The 18,828-nt window shown below is 42.6% G+C and overlaps 1 protein-coding gene across 2 annotated transcripts in view; it reads left to right on the top strand.

Moving 5' to 3' along the window:
* odad2 (outer dynein arm docking complex subunit 2) overlaps positions 1-18,828 on the top strand; it is a 69,881-nt gene that overhangs the window by 26,054 nt on the left and 24,999 nt on the right. Inside the window, exons 11-16 of one of the 2 annotated variants that reach the window (XM_024374734.2) lie at positions 7,544-7,690; positions 8,085-8,294; positions 9,321-9,554; positions 9,769-9,879; positions 10,030-10,184; positions 17,582-17,824. In XM_024374734.2, coding sequence (XP_024230502.1) covers positions 7,544-7,690; positions 8,085-8,294; positions 9,321-9,554; positions 9,769-9,879; positions 10,030-10,184; positions 17,582-17,824 — 1,100 coding nt within the window. Of the gene's footprint in view, positions 1-7,543; positions 7,691-8,084; positions 8,295-9,320; positions 9,555-9,768; positions 9,880-10,029; positions 10,185-17,581; positions 18,055-18,828 lie in introns of those variants that run through there. The other variant, XM_042299103.1, reaches the window with a different exon arrangement.

The following is an 18,828-nucleotide window of genomic DNA, read 5'->3' as shown; positions in this document are numbered from 1 at the left end:
GTTTTTATAAATAGGCCTATTGTAAATGTTAATTGTTGAAGCGTCACCATCTTTATTGCAAAAATAAATACAAATACTCACTTTAATCTTTAATCACTTTAAACATATTCATTTGACAGAGGTAATCAACTACCCACTGATCAGCACAGAAATTGATAGAACAGGACCATTTTGTGAAACAAGTGTTTCTGAGCCTATGTCAATATTACACAGGTACGCTAACTGTTACAGAAATCTACAACAGTGCTAGAGGCATCACTACAGACCCTGTATTCCAGCCGGCTGCGACCGGGAGACCCGTGAGGCTGCGCACAATTGGCCCAGCGGCGTCCGGGTTAGGGGAGGGTTTGGCCGGCCGGGATGTCCTTTCGGGGCGCATGCATGCTGACTATGGTCACCAGCTGTACGGTGTTTCCTCTGACACATTGGTGTGGCTGGCTTCAGGGTTAAGCAAGCAGTGTGTCAAGAAGCAGTGCAACTTGGCGGGGTCGTGTTTCAGAGGACGCATGGCTCTCAACCTTCGCCTCTCCCGAGTCCGTGCAAAGGTGTAAAAAGTACAAAAAAGTAATAATATAAATACATTTCCCTATATGGTAGCGGTCTCTCAGATTGAAGAACATACAGTAAAGTTTCCATACCACGTAATTGCCATCAATATGCACTGTAGGTCACCACAAGCTGAAGCCAAACTGCCTCATTTGCTAGAATTAGATACATGGCAACTTAACAGTTTCATATAATGTGCTGTCGCCATAGCTGCTACCAATTACCCTAATTTGTGCTCTGCTTTTTTTTTGATAAAGCATTGGCGATAAGTGGCTTAAGTGATGATTAGCAAAAAATATTTAGGTGCCAAATGTATTAACATGTTTATTACTTAGCAAACCACACTCAAAGGTTGTCTATTGTGTAAGTGTTTACAATGACGGCTAGAATGTGATCATTTTTGTTGCATAGGTGGCTTCTTCATTTTACTGCCACATAATAACACATTAGAGGATCCCTTATTTGTCCCTAATATATATTTTCATATATTAGCATTAGATCATGTCCTTTAGTTTATATTGTCTTATAATAATGAGATTACAGTATATTTTGTTTTATGTCCTGAGAAAAAGTAACTGATGCAATCATTTTATAATAAACAATATAATTATTATGTATATTAATTTCCAAGTAAAATGTAAGATATTGCAAAGAGGAAGGTGATGTAAGTAGGTGTCATGATTTACTTAAGTGTCTAGAGTGCTCCCCATGTCCATCCACGATGATGACACTTTGTTTAACCCTGGTTGAGGTTGTCCACCCTCTGCTGGTCAGTAGCAGAACTACAGACCCCATAAGTTCTCCTGCCATACAAAAGAGCCAGGGTCAGTCTCTACACTCACATTAACTTAATTTCTACAAGTGAAGCATTATTTCCAATGAATTAGGTGTTTCGGAGCTTTGAACAGAGTATTCAGCTCTGTTAACATGTTATAAAGACATTTTCAGAAATAGTTTCTTAATTAACTACCAGGGAAAAAAATGATGGTTGATAATAAGCCTCGGACTAAAAGGGAAAATATAAATACAACACACATCAGTTTGAACCATTATTTTGGAAACCCATAGAAATTAAGTGGGCTACTTTTGCACCAGACAAAGTCATTTTCACTATGAATGTCTGTACCTATTTCCATACTTTTTAAATTAAACAACTTTTTAGTGACAGAAAATACCACGAAACGTTTGGACGCCTGACAAAACTGTATTATTTCACTAGCCGCTACAAGACAGCAGGGCCAGTCATATGCTCAACATTTTATTTTATACACAATCCTATGTCCAATGTGAAGTAAGAGAGAACCACCAATCATTCTTTCCCTATTCCTTACCCATAATGGACTTGGCAGTAGATGGCTACATTTTCTTAATCTGTACCCTACATGGCTAGTCTGCTTCAGAAACGACAGAATAGTATAAACCACATGAATCCTCCGGGATGTGGCCTCAGCCAAGCTGGTTGATTCTTTCTTGCACCGACTGAGGTCGAGGAGCACAGACAGTAGGAACACAGGCAGTAGGAACACAGACAGTAGAATCACAGACAGTAGGAACACAGGCAGTAGGAACACAGACAGTAGGAACACAGGCAGTAGGATCACAGGCAGTAGGATCACAGGCAGTAGGAACACAGATAGTGGCTCCACCCCACATGTCATAGATCCAGCTCTGTGGCACAAACACACACATACACACACACACACACACACACACAGGTTATTACCTTGCTGTTTGCAATTAGTTGTATCAAGCAGTGAAGGTTTCAGACATTTCTGGTGGTGAGGAGGTCTAAACAATGGGGGAGACACAAAAGCAGACTTTATTTTAATAGGTGATATCAGGTTAACTCCTTTAATTAAATTGTATCCCTGATAGTATTTTAATTGGTTGTAAAACAGTTTGAGTCCCATAATGGTATTTGATTAGTAGATACATCTTTTATACAATGGTCTCTATAATTTACCTGAGGAAGGGCCATTGAGTTGTTGATTAATGATGATCATCCAGCGCTGCGTGTCTGGTGTGAATTCCAGAGCGACCTTAACACGTAAATTCCCTTTATGCGATGTCTACTTCCCAGGGCTTACTTAGTACCTGTTGCACTTGCTCAGTTTTTAATGTATGTGTCTGAATTAATGAACCATAAGAAATGCTTGTTTTATAAACTCAGCTAAAAAAATAAATGTCCCTTTTTCAGGACCCTGTCTTTAAAAGGTCATTCGTAAAAATCCAAATAACTTCACAGATCTTCGTTGTAAAGGGTTTAAACACTGTTTCCCATGCTGGTTCAATGAACCGTAAAGAATGAATGAACATGCACCTGTGGATCGGTCGTTAAGACACTAACAGTTTACAGATGGTCGGCAATTAAGGTCACAGTTCTGAAAACCTAGGACACCAAAGAGGCCTTTCTACTGACTCTGAAAAACACCAAAATAAAGATGCCCAGGATCCCTGCTCATCTGCAGCCAGGGAAATAAATGGCAATTGTCCATACTGTGAGACTCCGAAGACAGCGCTACAGGGAAAAAGGGCGGACAGCTGATCATCCTCACAGTGGCAGACCATGGGTAACAACACCTGCACAGGATCGGTACATCCGAACATCACACCTGTGGGACATGTACAGGATGGCAACAACAACGGCCCGAGTTACACCAGGAACGCACAATCCCTCCTCCATCAGTGCTCAGACTGTCAGCAATAGGCTGAAAGAGGCTGGACTGAGGGCTTGTAGGCCTGTTGTAAGGCAGGTCCTCACCAGACATCACTGGCAACAACGTTGCCTATGTGCACAAACCCACCGTCGCTGGACCAGACAGGACTGGCAAAAAGTGCTCTTTATTGACGAGTCGCGGTTTTGTCTCACCAGGGGTGGTCGGATTTGCGTTAATCGTCGAAGGAATGAGCTTTACACTGAGGCCTGTACTCTGGAGCTGTCATGCCCTGATCTGTTTCACCTGTCCTTGTGATTGTCTCCACCCCATCCAGGTGTCGCTGATTTTCCCCGCTGTATTTATCCCTGTGTTTCCTGTCCCTCTGTGCCAGTTCGTCTTGTTTGTTTTTTCAAGTCAACCAGTGTTTTACCCGTTCTCCTGCTTTTTTGCATTCTCCTTTTTCTAGTCCTCCCAGTTTTGACCCTTGCCTGTTCTGGACTCTGTACTCGCCTGCCTGACCATTCTGCCTGCCTTGACCACGAGCCTGTCTGCCACTCTGTTCTGGTTTTGACCTTTTGCCATGACCACGACCATTCTCTTTCCTACTCCTTTTGGATTAATAAACATTGTAAGACTTCAACCATCTGCATCTGGGTCTCACCTTGTGTCATGATAGGAGCGGGATCGATTTGGAGGTGGAGGGTTCCTCATGGTCTGGGGCAGTGTGTCACAGCATCATCGGACTGAGCTTGTTGTCATTGCAGGCAATCTCAACGCTGTGCGTTACAGGAAAAACATCCTCCTCCCTCATGTGGTACCCTTCCTGCAGGCTCATCCTGACATGACCCTCCAGCATGACAATGCCACCAGCCATACTGCTCATTTTGTGCGTGATTTCCTGCAAGACAGGAATGTCAGTGTTCCGCTATGGCCAGCGAAGAGCCCGGATCTCAATCCCTGGGACCTGTTGGATCAGAGGATGAGGGCTAGGGCCATTCCCCCCCAGAAATGTTCAGGAACTTGCAGGTGCCTTGGTGGAAGAGTAGGGTGACATCTCACAGCAAGAACTGGCAAATCTGCTTCAGTCCATGAGGATGAGATGCACTGCAGTACTTAATGCAGCTGGTGGCCACACCAGATACTGACTGTTACTTTTGATTTTGACCCCCCTTTGTTCAGGGACACATTATCCCGTTTCTGTTAGTCACATGTCTGTGGAACTTGTTCAGTTTATTTACATCTCAGTTGTTGAATCTTGTTATGTTCATACAAATATTTACACATGTTAAGTTTGCTGAAAATAAACGCAGTTGACAGTGAGAGGATGTTTCTTTTTTTTTGCTACGTTAATATTGGTAATTGACTGCATTCACCAGATCACGAGAGTATATACTGTATTTATGAATACTGAATTCCCTTCATTCTTTCCCTACTTTGTAATGTGAAATATTTAAAGATATTTTTCCTCTGGATATAATTTACGAGGACATTTAGTCATCTCTATCCTTATTGCCAAATCCCGCTGGTAGTGAAATGTATTGAGCAGTGAGTCCCTCCCCAGTTTTGGAGCAGACGTGTTCACCTGGGTTTAAACTACTATAAACAAAACACATAGCAGCCTAACCTCTGCAGTCTTCCCTGTTATCCCCCCTTATTGTGACAAGTGTAAATCTATGAAGTATTGTTTATTTTCTGTGGCGAATCACAAATGCCCCAAAGTCACATAAATACTGTCGAAAAATGTCCTCATCATGTTATGTAAACCCTAGTCATTGGTTATGTTTACAGTTTATTCATGTGTCTTTCATAAGCTGTAGTCTTTAGATGCAGACAGAGGTTGCTTTCCAAATAGTACCCTATTCTCTTTATAGTGCACTACTTTTGACCAGGGCCCATAAGGTAGTGTACTACATAGGGAATAGTGTGCCATTTGACAGACAGTTGTTGAGTTGTAGGCTATCTGCCCCCTCTGCCTGCACATCTGCCCCTATCATGCTAGCTGGATGAGAGTCAGAGACATCCATCTTAACAGATTGTCAGATGTTGTCAATGTTTTAAAGAATGTCTACAATACTTCTAGACCAAAGCTAACAAAACTGGAAGCATATGATATTTTCTCTCTGGTATTAGTTCTAAACATAGCGTTTTGTTTTTACAAGGTAGGATCCTAGCCCCACTGAATCCTTTGAAGAGTGAGAAGGGGTGGTGGAGACTACATAAGCAGTAGATCCACTGCTGTTAATAGACAAAAGGTTCACATTTAGGCCAACGTCATAATATGGGGAACACATGTGTCCATTATCCCGCTCACAACAGTGTTTCAGGCTACCTCTTTTTGGGAACTCCTTCATATCACGGTTCTCTCAGATACAGTGATTTTAACTGTACTCCCATAACATGAACTGCGTAGAACTTACTGTTATCCATAGTCGTCGTTCCCCCCCCCCTTTTAAATAGCTCTTCTATCTCACGTTAGTGCGTTCATTACATAAGAGATTTGAGTCTCCTCTGCGTGGGCAGAGTAATCTGCCTGGGATGGTCCTGAGTCGGAGATGTTTGTGAAGTGTGCAACTAATAAAGCAGCTTTGCAGTAGTGCCCTAAGAACTCACTGATCTCCACGTCTATCTGTGGTTCATTTAAAAGAAGAACAGAAAGAAAGAGAATGAAACAATAAGATCTGGATTGTTCACTTGCCAGGAGATTTTGACTTTAGGGTGCCGTGTCACATTTCAAAGTCATGCAACACATCCAGCTTACATCCAGCGTATTTTCTACCTACTGCGAGGAACTGTTGTTTCAATCTGGAATCAGAGGGTTTTGTTCTGTCTAAGCTATACTGAACACAAATATAAATGCGACATGCAACAATTTCAACGATTTTACTGAGTTACAGTTCATATAAGGAAATCAGTCAATTGAAATCAATTCATTATGCCCTGATCTATGGATTTCACATGACTGGGAAGGGGCGCAGCCACTTGGGAGCCAGGCCCAGCCAATCCGAATGTGTTTTTCTCCACAAAAGGGCTTTATTACAGACAGAAATACTCCTCAGTTTCATCAGCTGTCCGGGTGGCTGGTCTCAGATGATCCCGCAGGTGAAGAAGCCGGATATGGAGCTCCTGGGCTGGCGTAGTTACACGTGGTCTGCAGTTATGAGGCTGGTTGTGCAATTCTCTAAAACAATGTTGGATGCGGCTTATAATAGAGAAATGAAAATTAAATTCTCTGGCAACAGCTCTGGTGGACATTCCTACAAGTCACCATGGCAATTGCACACCCTCTCAATACTTGAGACATCTGTGGCTTTGTGTTGTGTGACAAAACATTTCAGAATGGCCTTTTATTGTCCCCAGCACAAGGTGCAACTGTGTAATGATCACGCTGTTTAATCAGCTTATTGATATGCCACACCTGTCAGGTGGATGGATTATTTTGGCAAAGGAGAAATGCTCACTAACAAGGATGTAAACAAATGTGTACACAACATTTTGGAGAAATAAGCTTGTTGTGTGTATGGAACATTTCAGTGATCAGCTAATGAAACATCTGATCAACACTTTACATGTTGTGTTTGTATTTTATTCAGTATATTTCACATCAACAGAAAGTACACTGCAGGAAGAAGACTAAGTGTCTGAGAATTGCAATTGTTGTATCTACCTTCCGCCAACTTCCTTCTTTATGCGTGTAATGCCACACTCAATCTCAACTAAATTGTTTGGTTATGTTTCCAACACTGTCAACCCAATCACCTATCATTATATAGGTCAGAGAATGACCCCAGTCACATGTTTTACATCTTTATATTGTTTTGCACACGTTGCACTCAAGAGGCAATAAACCCAAATTGGCTCAATATCCTCTTCCTATATATTGAGGCACTTGATGTGAAATCAAAGAAGATATTTTTTTTTTCTCCCAAACCACTTGTTTGCTTAGTAGTAGTTACTAAGTAGCTAATTGGGTAGAAACAAGCTTTGAGTTATTTTATGTGTGTATAGCAACTGTCATAACAGACAGTCTTTTGAAATGCTTACTCATTATTATGTTCAATCAACATTTCAATGCTAATTTTTCTCTTTTATCTTCAACTTGGGTCATTGTCTATGGTTTCTGGCCACAGGCATCTTGAGTCCGAGTTAATGCCATTCCATATCAGATCATTCCTCTCCACCGGTGTTTAACTGTCACAAAATAACCCCAGCAGGCATGGTTAAAGAGAGATATCAGTAGAGGGAAGGAGGGGAGACGCTGTGTCCTCATTTTTCTCAATGTCTCTTTAATTATTTTCTCTGCTGTTTCATTCATTGGCGCCGTGTTTTCATTCTCATTTCAGGGAGGCAACCAGACGGCCACTGTGATTGCTCTGTGCTCCATGAGGGACTTTAATTTAGCCCAGGAGACGTGCCAACTGGCCATCCGGGATGTAGGTGGCCTTGAAGTCCTCATTAACTTGCTGGATACAGAAGAAATCAAATGCAAAGTGAGTAGCCCTCCCAGTCCCTGCTCCCTGCCAAGCGGACCTGGATGACCGTGGGGGGGTGCCAGCCTAGTGTTTCAGATACCCAAAGTACTGACTGGAGGTCCTTTAAAGACACAGGGAAGCAATTCAACTTCAATAGACCTAATGAGATGTGTGGGCGCTTTTATACAGCATGCCTTGATATTGAGACTTTAGAAACTGCTGTCTATTTTTAGGGGTCACGTTTTTGGGGGTTTACCTAATCCTCTTTATTTGTGCTCTTGTTGATGGATGTTTAGCCCATGTTGTTGACATTGGCTTTGCAGTTTTTCTTCATACAAGCCAACGTTTTTACCCGCTAAGGAGATTTAGCGAGATGTACTCTGTGGACTTACCGTCTTCGTGCATGGTTTAGATTGGCTCTCTGAAGATTCTGAAGGAGATCAGCCGTAACTCTCAGATCCGCCGGGCCATCGCTGACCTGGGGGGCCTGCAGACCATGGTGAAGATCTTGGACTCCCCAGACAAGGACCTAAAATACCTGGCCGCAGAGACCATCGCCAATGTGGCCAAGTTCAGACGGGCCAGAAGGACAGTCAGACAGCACGGAGGGATCATGAGACTGGTGAGTCTAGTGGGAAGATATATACTGTGCTGTAGCACAGCAGCGCATAGCCTTGCATAAGGGAACATAATGCTAATGTTATTTAGACAGACGCTTTGATCCAAAACATTGACAGTGACACATAAATATATGGGAATGTATTCCGTGCGGGAAATGAACCCACAGCCCTGCTGATGTTCCCAGCAGCATGCTCTAACTGACCCTCTACAGAGCCCATTTGGAGTCACATGCTATAGCAAAGCAGAACCTTAGGCAATATAGTCCAATATAGTCAAATCATGGCTCCCCTCTACAGAACACAGCCCAGCAACACACAGCTCTTCACAGCACTGGCTCTTATAAGTACCTCCTGTTTCCATACACTGGGTTCCCTGATATATGCCACCCTCACCCACCTTTCCCCTAGTTTTATGTTACAAAACATCAAAGTCATTGGGGGGGAAACGGATAGAATGTCCTTTGACATCCTTGGATCTGAGTTGATGTTTATTGACAGAGTGACCTGTGATTAAAGCCTGTGGGCCTTGTATATTTATCCTCAAGCACCAAATCGGATGTGCTCATTGCAGTCATTGCAGTGGAGAGATTAATTTCACGCTGAACTACAGACTGAGACCACCTTTGAACTGCATAACATGTGTAATAGCTTTGCCTGCTCTGTCTCAGTGGCCGTGCAGGAACTATGGCTTTAACACAGCCCTGACACACAGACCGACGCTCATAAAGGGGCACTCTGGGATTTCAACACTGTAACATCAACACGCAGACCTGCTCTTTTTCCACATTCTGAATCTCTGTTTTTTTATTCTGTCAGCTCACATAGTAATATGATTTAATTATGCACCTAATCATGGCCAGCAACTTTGCTAATCTCATTCAATACATTGCGTCAACGGAAACCACAGCTATCATTACAGCATTTCCTGTGGTTTTCACATTCACTCTCGCAATGTCGGATAGATATTTTATTTGACGCACACGGGATCGTTGAGTGTGTGTTCTCTGTGTGTGTGTGTTCGTTCCCAGGTAGAGTTACTAGACTGCGTGCCTGACTCTGCGGCCCTGACAGAGGAGCAGGAGAAGGACGTGGAGGTGGCTCGCTGCGGGGCCCTGGCCCTCTGGAGCTGCAGTAAGAGCACCAGGAACAAAGAGGCCATCCGCAAGGCCGGGGGCATCCCTCTTCTGGCTCGCCTGCTCAAGTCTCCCCACGAGAACATGCTGATCCCTGTCGTGGGAACCCTGCAGGAGTGTGCCTCCGAGGTGAGGGGCTCACTATGAGGCTCTGGCCAAAATAAGTGCCCTATATAGGGAATAGTGTGTCCATGTCGGGTATACCTATGGTTTAGTGGGCAGCATGTGTAGCAGATTAAGGTATGGAGTGCTACCCTGAAGAGGACCACCTAGTGATTCATCATTGCAAACCAAAACACTTTCATTGACTGCCTATGTGTTTTCCCTGAACGTTCATTTCCAGAGAAGTTACAGGATTGCCATCCAGACAGAGGGTATGATTGAGGACTTGGTGAAAAACCTCAACTGTGACAACCACGAGCTACAGATGCACTGTGCCAGTGCCATCTTCAAGGTAACCATGGTTATGACTCATGTTAAGAATGTTTTCAGTCCATCATAAACAAACAAGAATAAATTGAGGCTGGGAATGTGGACAATGCACAAGCATTAGGTCAAGAAGCATCCCAAAATATGTCTAGCAATGTTTGTCTGTCTGTCTCAGTGTGCAGAAGACAAGCGTACCCGTGACCTGGTTCGTCAGTGCGAGGGCCTGCAGCCCCTGGTGACTCTGCTGAGCCAGGCAGACAACAAGCAGCTCCTGGCTGCCACCACTGGGGCCATCTGGAAGTGCTCCATCAGCATGGAGAACGTGGCTAAGTAACGTTACCCCTCCCTCTCCCTCCATCCAGGCATCCCTCCCTCCTTCTCTCCTTCCCATTATTATTAACCCTCATTATCACTACAGCCCCACTCAGACTGGAGCCTGACCAGCACCAGAGGTAAACTGTGTGTTGCTGGTCGTGGTCCCATATTTACTGTAGTGGGGGGAGTACTTTAGAGTGGGGCATGTCTTATGTCATTGGTAGGTTGGTGCAATTACTGGTAGCCTATAAAATTAGCCTGGCCCTGACTTTGACAAATTACCCACACAGAAGTACATTTTTGTTTTGACTGATGTCCACTTAGCATGTATTGAGTGGGCAGCCATAGGTGCTCGTAATACTCAGATAATATGTTTGCAAACTTAGTGTCACGAGTCTGATGGGAATTTAGAGAGCTAACTTTAAAGTATGGGGAGATGGGTCTACAATACGTTCCAATGGAAATCCTAGTGATAGCGGTTTGGATGGTATGCTGCAATCACGTGGCGTTTTTACGAGACCTCTCATGTGTTCATATGTGAGTCTCACTTTTTCCACTCCCAAAAGTTGTCACGTCTCGTCCTTTACGTTGTGTCTGGCCGAAGTGATTATTTGGACAAAATGTTAAGTTTTGCAGCTACACAGATTCTATTAGCGCTGATCTTTTATGTGACTGTTAGCAGGAGGAATGTGCGCTTTTCTGCCGTTAACAAAAGATGAAGTAAAGGGTTTATTTTATAGACACCCTTTGGTGTCTAAAGCAGCTCTCCTCCCATCAGTAATGAACATGGGCAAGCGGACTGAGAGAAAGCTGCCTCGAAAATGACTCCTCCATAATGTTGGAAATGTAAGCTGACAGACTCTTAAATCATTTGTCATGTTACGGCATACCCACGTTTATTTCATTGTCATTTAGTTCCCCTCAACAGTCACACTTTCTGGAATCTTTCCTGGCTAGCTTTATTTTGCGTGGGATGATTTTTTAAATCAGTCATTTTCCCTCACAAATAAATAATGCCTGAAAACCGTTCCCCGGCAGCGCTCAATGGTTGCTAAAGGTACTCCCATGACTTGTTTTGTTGTTGCTGTATTTCTTTTATTTGTCAGAGTGACTCAGGGGACAATGCAAGCCATATGCATTCATTTATACCACCGTAACCTCTTAATAAATTCAAGGCTTATTTTCAGAAACGTAGCCAACAAACTGATAAGGCTGTGGCTTTTTTTTCAAATTTAAACGTTTTTACGATAAAAGAGGCTTTTGGAGTTTTATGTGATGAATTAAGATCATGTGTAAATGTCTAGCATCTGACTCAAAAACTCTGTAGGCCTGAAAATTGCAGAGGAATTTAAAAAATAATAGTAAAATGTCCCAGTAGCACTCACACCGGCCTCTCTCCACTTCATATTTCATAACTGACAGAATGATATCCTACATTTAGAGTCTAAGTTAAGTCTTCCCAACTGGAAGCAAGTGCCTGTTGCCACAGTCAATTAAGCAATGATCCCATTATAGAAGCATGCCAATAACGCTCTCTTTAAAACAGGTGGATATAGATTACTATCTCTGTTGCCAAGTTCATGGTGGACAACCAGACCAGTGGTTATTTTCATAAACAAAAGCATCTGTTCTGTTTGCATATAGAACGAGGAGTGTTGGATAACAACAGATTTAGTTATAAAGACTAAAGAATTCATACAGCAGAGAGTTCAAGAAACAAAGTGAACCTTTCAGACTGCATTTCAGTCCTCTGGCTACTTAACAAGGCTTCCTATTCAGTCCAGTTCAGATGCATATGGAATAACACAAAAATGGCAGAGATTGGGAGCCCTTTAGAGTGCAGCCTGGCACGGCGATAAAACAAGTGAACTACACTGGCAATGAGTAATGTGGCACCCTGTGCACTTGCTCCCATTACAGGCCGCTTGTCTCAGCGTACTTACTCATAACACTGTTGCTATGCAAAAATGGTCCATAATAATAATAATAATAATAATAATAATAAATAATGATACTGATAATCACATGTTAAACCGTGATTTGCTGACACTTCATTGGCAAGCATCAAACCCTCACACTCATTAAGGGGAATGTGATAGATAACTAAGGAATCTAGTCAGTGAGAGAGTGACCCAAAGGGCCGTATCACCCACTACAATGTTTCATTGAGCGGTTGCCTTCCTGTGTTTGTGTTTAGTTTTTTGGACGGCTCGGGCGGTTGGTGTGAATAAAGGTAGAAATCTGGCCGTGGGTTCTCCAGGAAGGCCGGAGAGGAAACCAGCATTATGAAGAGTAGACTGTTTTAATCCACACTTACATTTGCGAGTGGATCTGTTTTTTTAGTTAATTTTTTAAAAACTCTCCCAGGGTTATTTGAATAACATGTAAAAATGTCAAGTCGCAGGTTTGGAATCACATGACCAAGTCATTACTGTCAAAAAGGAACGGCTGCAAACGGTAATAGAGTTTTTTGTCGAGAGTTGTTAAGGGCCGTTGTGTTCATTTCAGAATCAATCATGGGCCCAGTGGTGTTTCGAGACGAAAATCGTTTTAGAATATATTTGACAGAAACAGTAATGAGAGGGAGTTGAGCTTTTTTTTGTATTCCCAAGTAGTAAATGAACAACTCAAGCAGCCCTTGTGGCCAATAGCAGGCAGTGTGCTTTCATGTGAGTGATCTTTAACATGGCATGGCTGTACTGTACAGTAGGGGTGTGTGGGATGCAGGCCTGAGATATGTGGAGCGAGGGAGAGACCTCCCCTAAAGTCCAGAAGAAGACACATGTGTTCGCTATTTTCCTGATTAATGATGCATCAACATAAGAGATCATTGATGGCCAAAAAAGATAATTATCTTCATAATTTAAGTGTGTTTGTTTTAAAGGTCTACATCGGCTAAATGCCCGAGAGATTGACATTTTCCTAAGACCTGCAATATGGAGCCTATAGCCTGTATGTATGAAAGGCCTTAATAAAAAGGCCTCTCAAACCTCTTGTCTCGCACTAGGAACGTTTTGGACTGTTGTTTTGTGCAGATTTAAAAGCAGATGTATAGGTGCATTGATACGTGTCCCCTTGAACCGTATATACGGAAGTGTTATGCACACACACAAAAGCTGGGTAAAAACTAAGCCCTGTAACAAACAAGTGAGGGAATAACTTTGCAATGGAAAGTGGTCCTCGCCAAGACTCGGACTGTATTTGCCAACGCAATAATGTTTGAGGTCAAGATTGTATGGTTCAGTTACAATTACTGACTATGCATCCAGTCCTCCTTCTCTTACCTCTCTTCCAGAGTCTATGATGAGCAGAACACCATCATTATGTATCATAATGATACTTCTTTCTTACCTCCCGTTTCTATCTACAGAATTTTGCTCACCCGACCTCTAGACCTATTCAGGCAGCAGTTCACTCTCCTTCATTTTGTAGTGGGTTTGTTTTTCTGTTCAACGTTAGACAGTAGAATGTATCCTTCTGAAAGTCTCCCAGGCCCTTTATGATTCCCATTGAACGTCTTCGAGGCTCTCTTCCTTTCCCGTAGTCCTTGAAATGACAGACAGGCAGCTGTGGTATAAAAGGACAGACAGGCAGCATTCAAATTCTTTGCACCACCAATGTGAATGAATGTGTTACTGTAACAGATGTGTTTAGAAAAAGAGCAACACAATTCGTCATAGAACTGCTACACAGAAGCCTCTCTTTGGTCCCTGTGCCTTTTGATAGGCCTTAATGATGCCTCCACTTGTATTGAGCCTACTGTTTGTACGAGGAGCTCATTCAGCCAGTTTCGTGTTACTTCTGCCAATTACGCGAGCTGGGATTGGCTGAACAAAAATAGGCATGACTTGCAGTCCATTTATCAAAAGTTATTTGTGCAATTACAAGGGAATTCTAGGTCTGGGAATTTCCAGGGACCTCACAATACGATATTATCACAATGCTTAAGAGCCGATACGATATGCATTTATTGGTCTGGTACACAGTTTTACAGATGTTAACGCAGGTGCAGAGAAATGCGTATGTTTCTTGCTCCAACAATGCAGAAATGTCTAGCAATCCAATGACTATACACACATAATCCAACATTTACACAAATAAATAAATAAAGATGAGCAATTTTAGAATCCGGAATATATATATATATATATATGTGTGTATATATAATATATAATATATAAATATATATTATAGTGTGTATATATTCAGTGGGGCAAAAAAGTATTTAGTCAGCCACCAATTGTGCAAGTTCTCCCACTTAAAAAGATGAGAGAGGCCTGTAATTTTCAGAAAATCACATTGTAGGATTTTTTATGAGTATAAGTATAAGTATAAGTATGAGTATAAGTATTTGGTCAATAACAAAAGTTTATCTCAATACTTTGTTATATACCCTTTGTTGGCAATGACAGAGGTCAAACGTTTTCTGTAAGTCTTCACAAGGTTTTCACACACTGTTGCTGGTATTTTGGCCCATTCCTCCATGCAGATCTCCTCTAGAGCAGTGATGTTTTGGGGCTGTTGCTGGGCAACACGGACTTTCAACTCCCTCCAAAGATGTTCTATGGGGTTGAGATCTGGAGACTGGCTAGGCAACTCCAGGACCTTGAAATGCTTCTTACGAGCCACTCCCTCGCTGCCCGGGCGGTGTGTTTGGGATCATTGTTATGCTGAAAGCCCCAGCCACGTTTCATCTTCAATGCCCATGCTGATGGAAGGAGGTTTTCACTCAAAATCTCATGATACATGGCCCCATTCATTCTTTCCTTTACACGGATCAGTCGTCCTGGTCCCTTTGCAGAAAAACAGCCCCAAAGCATGATGTTTCCACCCCCATGCTTCACAGTAGGTATGGTGTTCTTTGGATGCAACTCAGCATTCTTTGTCCTCCAAACACGACGAGTTGAGTTTTTACCAAAAAGTTATATTTTGGTTTCATCTGATCATATGACATTCACCCAATCTTCTTCTGGATCATCCAAATGCTCTCTAGCAAACTTCAGACGGGCCTGGACATGTACTGGCTTAAGCAGGGGGACACGTCTGGCACTGCAGGATTTGAGTCCCTGGCGGCGTAGTGTGTTACTGATGGTAGGCTTTGTTACTTTGGTCCCAGCTCTCTGCAGGTCATTCACTAGGTCCCCCTGTGTGGTTCTGGGATATTTGCTCACCGTTCTTGTGATCATTTTGACCCCACGGGATGAGATCTTGCGTGGAGCCCCAGATCGAGGGAGATTATCAGTGGTCTTGTATGTCTTCCATTTCCTAATAATTGCTCCCACAGTTGATTTCTTCAAACCAAGCTACTTACCTATTGCAGATTCAGTCTTCCCAGCCTGGTGCAGGTCTACAATTTTGTTTCTGGTCTCTTTTGACTGCTCTTTGGTCTTGGCCATAGTGGAGTTTGAAGTGTGACTGTTTGAGGTTGTGGACAGGTGTCTTTTATACTAATAACAAGTTCAAACAGGTGCCATTAATACAGGTAACGAGTGGAGGACAGAGGAGCCAATATAAAGAAGAAGTTACAGGTCTGTGAGAGCCAGAAATCTTGCTTGTTTGTAGGTGACCTAATACTTATTTTCCACCATAATTTGCAAATAAATTCATTAAAAATCCTACAATGTGATTTTCTGGATTTTCTTTCTAATTTTGTCTGTCATAGTTGAAGTGTACCTATGATGAAAATTACAGGCCTCTCTCATCTTTTTAAGTGCGAGAACTTGCACAATTGGTGGCTGACTAAATACTTTTTTGCCCCACTGTATATATACATATATATATATATATATATATATATACATACACATACACACACTATAATATATATATATATATATATATATATATATATATATATATATACTATAATATATATATATATATTATAGTGTGTATACACCGTATGGACAGTTTATGAATAGATAAGGTGTGTACAGCAGTAGTTATATAGGATGAATCCTTGACTATATATAGGATGAATCCTTGACTAGAATACATTTTAAACATATAAAGTGTGTAAAACAGTATGTCAACATTTATTAAAGTGACCAGTGTTCAATAACTCTTGGGTAGCAGTCTCTAAGGTACAGGGTAGAGTACTGGGTGGTAGCCGGCTAGTAACAGTGACTAAGCAGAGTACTGGGTGGAGGCCGGCTAGTGTTGACTGTTTAACAGTCTGATGACCTGGAGATTGAAAACAGCTTCTATCTCTCGGTCCCAGTTTTGATGCACCTGTACTGTCTTCGCCTTCTAGATGGCAGCGGGGTGAACAGGCCGTGGCGCTTGTGGCTGAGACAATTCTATATGACAATTCTATATGTATTGTGATTCGATACTGTGATTTTATTGCGCTTTGATGTTCCAAACATATTGCTCACTATCTGTCTGCTGGAGAGAGACAAGAGAGAGCATGATAACATTTGTTTTGATCAGTCATGGAAATAAAAGTCCTATAAACATGTTGGCTCACTATTTTAAAAAAGATGGACAAGCTATAGGATGGAAAATACCGAGTTCTGGCGCATGTACAGCTAACGCTACCTAGTATCAAATCCATACCCGGAGTCAAAGTATCGATATAATATAATATTGTCCAAAATAATATCTGTAATATCTGTATAAATTATATCCCCCATCACTAAATTCTGCTGTTGGAGCACCATGCAGATACAACTTCAATGGTGGCCATATGAATAGCATCGTTGTTCTACGCTAAATTCACTAAAAGTTTGCTTTGGCAGCCACTCCGTTCATTACTGTTATACTTGCAAGAATATGTTTCGGTGGATCATGACCAAAACCAAATGACCTTGGACACTTTCTACAATAGCCTACGGACTGTGTTGCCAGCAACCATAACTGTGAGGGAAAACAGTCATAGAACGTAACCGTACATCAGAGGTTTGTTGAGGCTTTCTGCAACCACATTATATGCCTCTTAAATGTTTACTGTCGTTTACCCACTCGGTAGTTCTGGCAAACAAAGTGAAATCACAGTAAAACAGGGAGTGATCTAGTCCAAGCCACAGTGAACCTCGGTCATGCAAAGTACATGTGTGGAGAGGCCTTTGAGCAGTCGTGGGAAAACTGTCCTGTTGTTACTGGGTCAAGTGATTTGTGCTGGAAAAAATGCATCCGTTCCCAAATATAACTCCATTCCTGAAATATATCACTCTCTATATTATCACACTGTCACCTGGCCAATCCAAGACATTTTGACGTGCTCCACACACATTGAAACATCTACAGGATATTGATTATGATTCCGAATTGTGTCCTATTCTTGAAGCCCCTACACTTACAGTATGTCCAAAGTTACATATAACATATGAGGCTATAAAAAAAGATGGAAGTGATTGATTGGTTGAATAAAGTGATTGGTTGATTGACCCTGGTGCTGTGCCTTTCCCCAGGTTCCAGGATTACAAGGCCTTGGAGACCCTGGTGGGTCTGCTGACAGACCAGCCTGAGGAGGTGCTGGTGAACGTGGTCGGTGCGCTGGGCGAGGGGGCCCAGAAACCTGCTAACAGGGCCACCATCAGGAAGTGTGGAGGCATCCAGCCCCTGGTCAACCTGCTGACGGGAACCAACCAGGCCCTGCTGGTCAACGTCACCAAGGCTGTGGGAGCCTGCGCCACCGAGCTTGAGAATATGACGTAAATCATAGAGATATATTTAATGTTGTGGTGTAAATCACCAACTCCGTTCAGATGATCAACAGACCCATTTATTTCCATCTCTTAAGCTCTTCAAAATGGTTCATAACCTGTATCATTAGCGGTCGTTCATCATCGTAATTGGTCCTTCTAATGTTGATAACAGACGGTGTCCTGGTGATAGTGTCCGGCTATGATCTTAATCTTTCATCCTCACCAGGTAGGTTTAATGTTCGTCTTCAGCGGAGTGACAGTTTTAAAAGCCTTGTTTATTGTACCTGCTGCGATAAATATGGTTGTACCTGCTGCGATAAATATGATTGTACCTGCTGCGATAAATATAGGATTACAAGGCCTTGGAGACCCTGGTGGGTCTGCTGACAGACCAGCCTGAGGAGGTGCTGGTGAACGTGGTCGGTGCGCTGGGCGAGGGGGCCCAGAAACCTGCTAACAGGGCCACCATCAGGAAGTGTGGAGGCATCCAGCCCCTGGTCAACCTGCTGACGGGAACCAACCAGGCCCTGCTGGTCAACGTCACCAAGGCTGTGGGAGCCTGCGCCACCGAGCTTGAGAATATGACGTAAATCATAGAGATATATTTAATGTTGTGGTGTAAATCACCAACTCCGTTCAGATGATCAACAGACCCATTTATTTCCATCTCTTAAGCTCTTCAAAATGGTTCATAACCTGTATCATTAGCGGTCGTTCATCATCGTAATTGGTCCTTCTAATGTTGATAACAGACGGTGTCCTGGTGATAGTGTCCGGCTATGATCTTAATCTTTCATCCTCACCAGGTAGGTTTAATGTTCGTCTTCAGCGGAGTGACAGTTTTAAAAGCCTTGTTTATTGTACCTGCTGCGATAAATATGGTTGTGGTGGCGCGTCCCACAGTTTTACTGTACGTCTGCGGTCATTCATGTTGCTGAACTGGTCAGAGTAGCATACCTTCAGCCGTCCAAGCCCTCGTGGCTGGAAAAACATCAACAGTGAACACATAG

This window comes from Oncorhynchus tshawytscha, linkage group LG16 (genome assembly GCF_018296145.1).
Source record: "Oncorhynchus tshawytscha isolate Ot180627B linkage group LG16, Otsh_v2.0, whole genome shotgun sequence".
Classification (NCBI taxonomy): Eukaryota; Metazoa; Chordata; class Actinopteri; order Salmoniformes; family Salmonidae; genus Oncorhynchus; species Oncorhynchus tshawytscha.
This window is presented reverse-complemented; position numbering and strand designations above follow the sequence as displayed.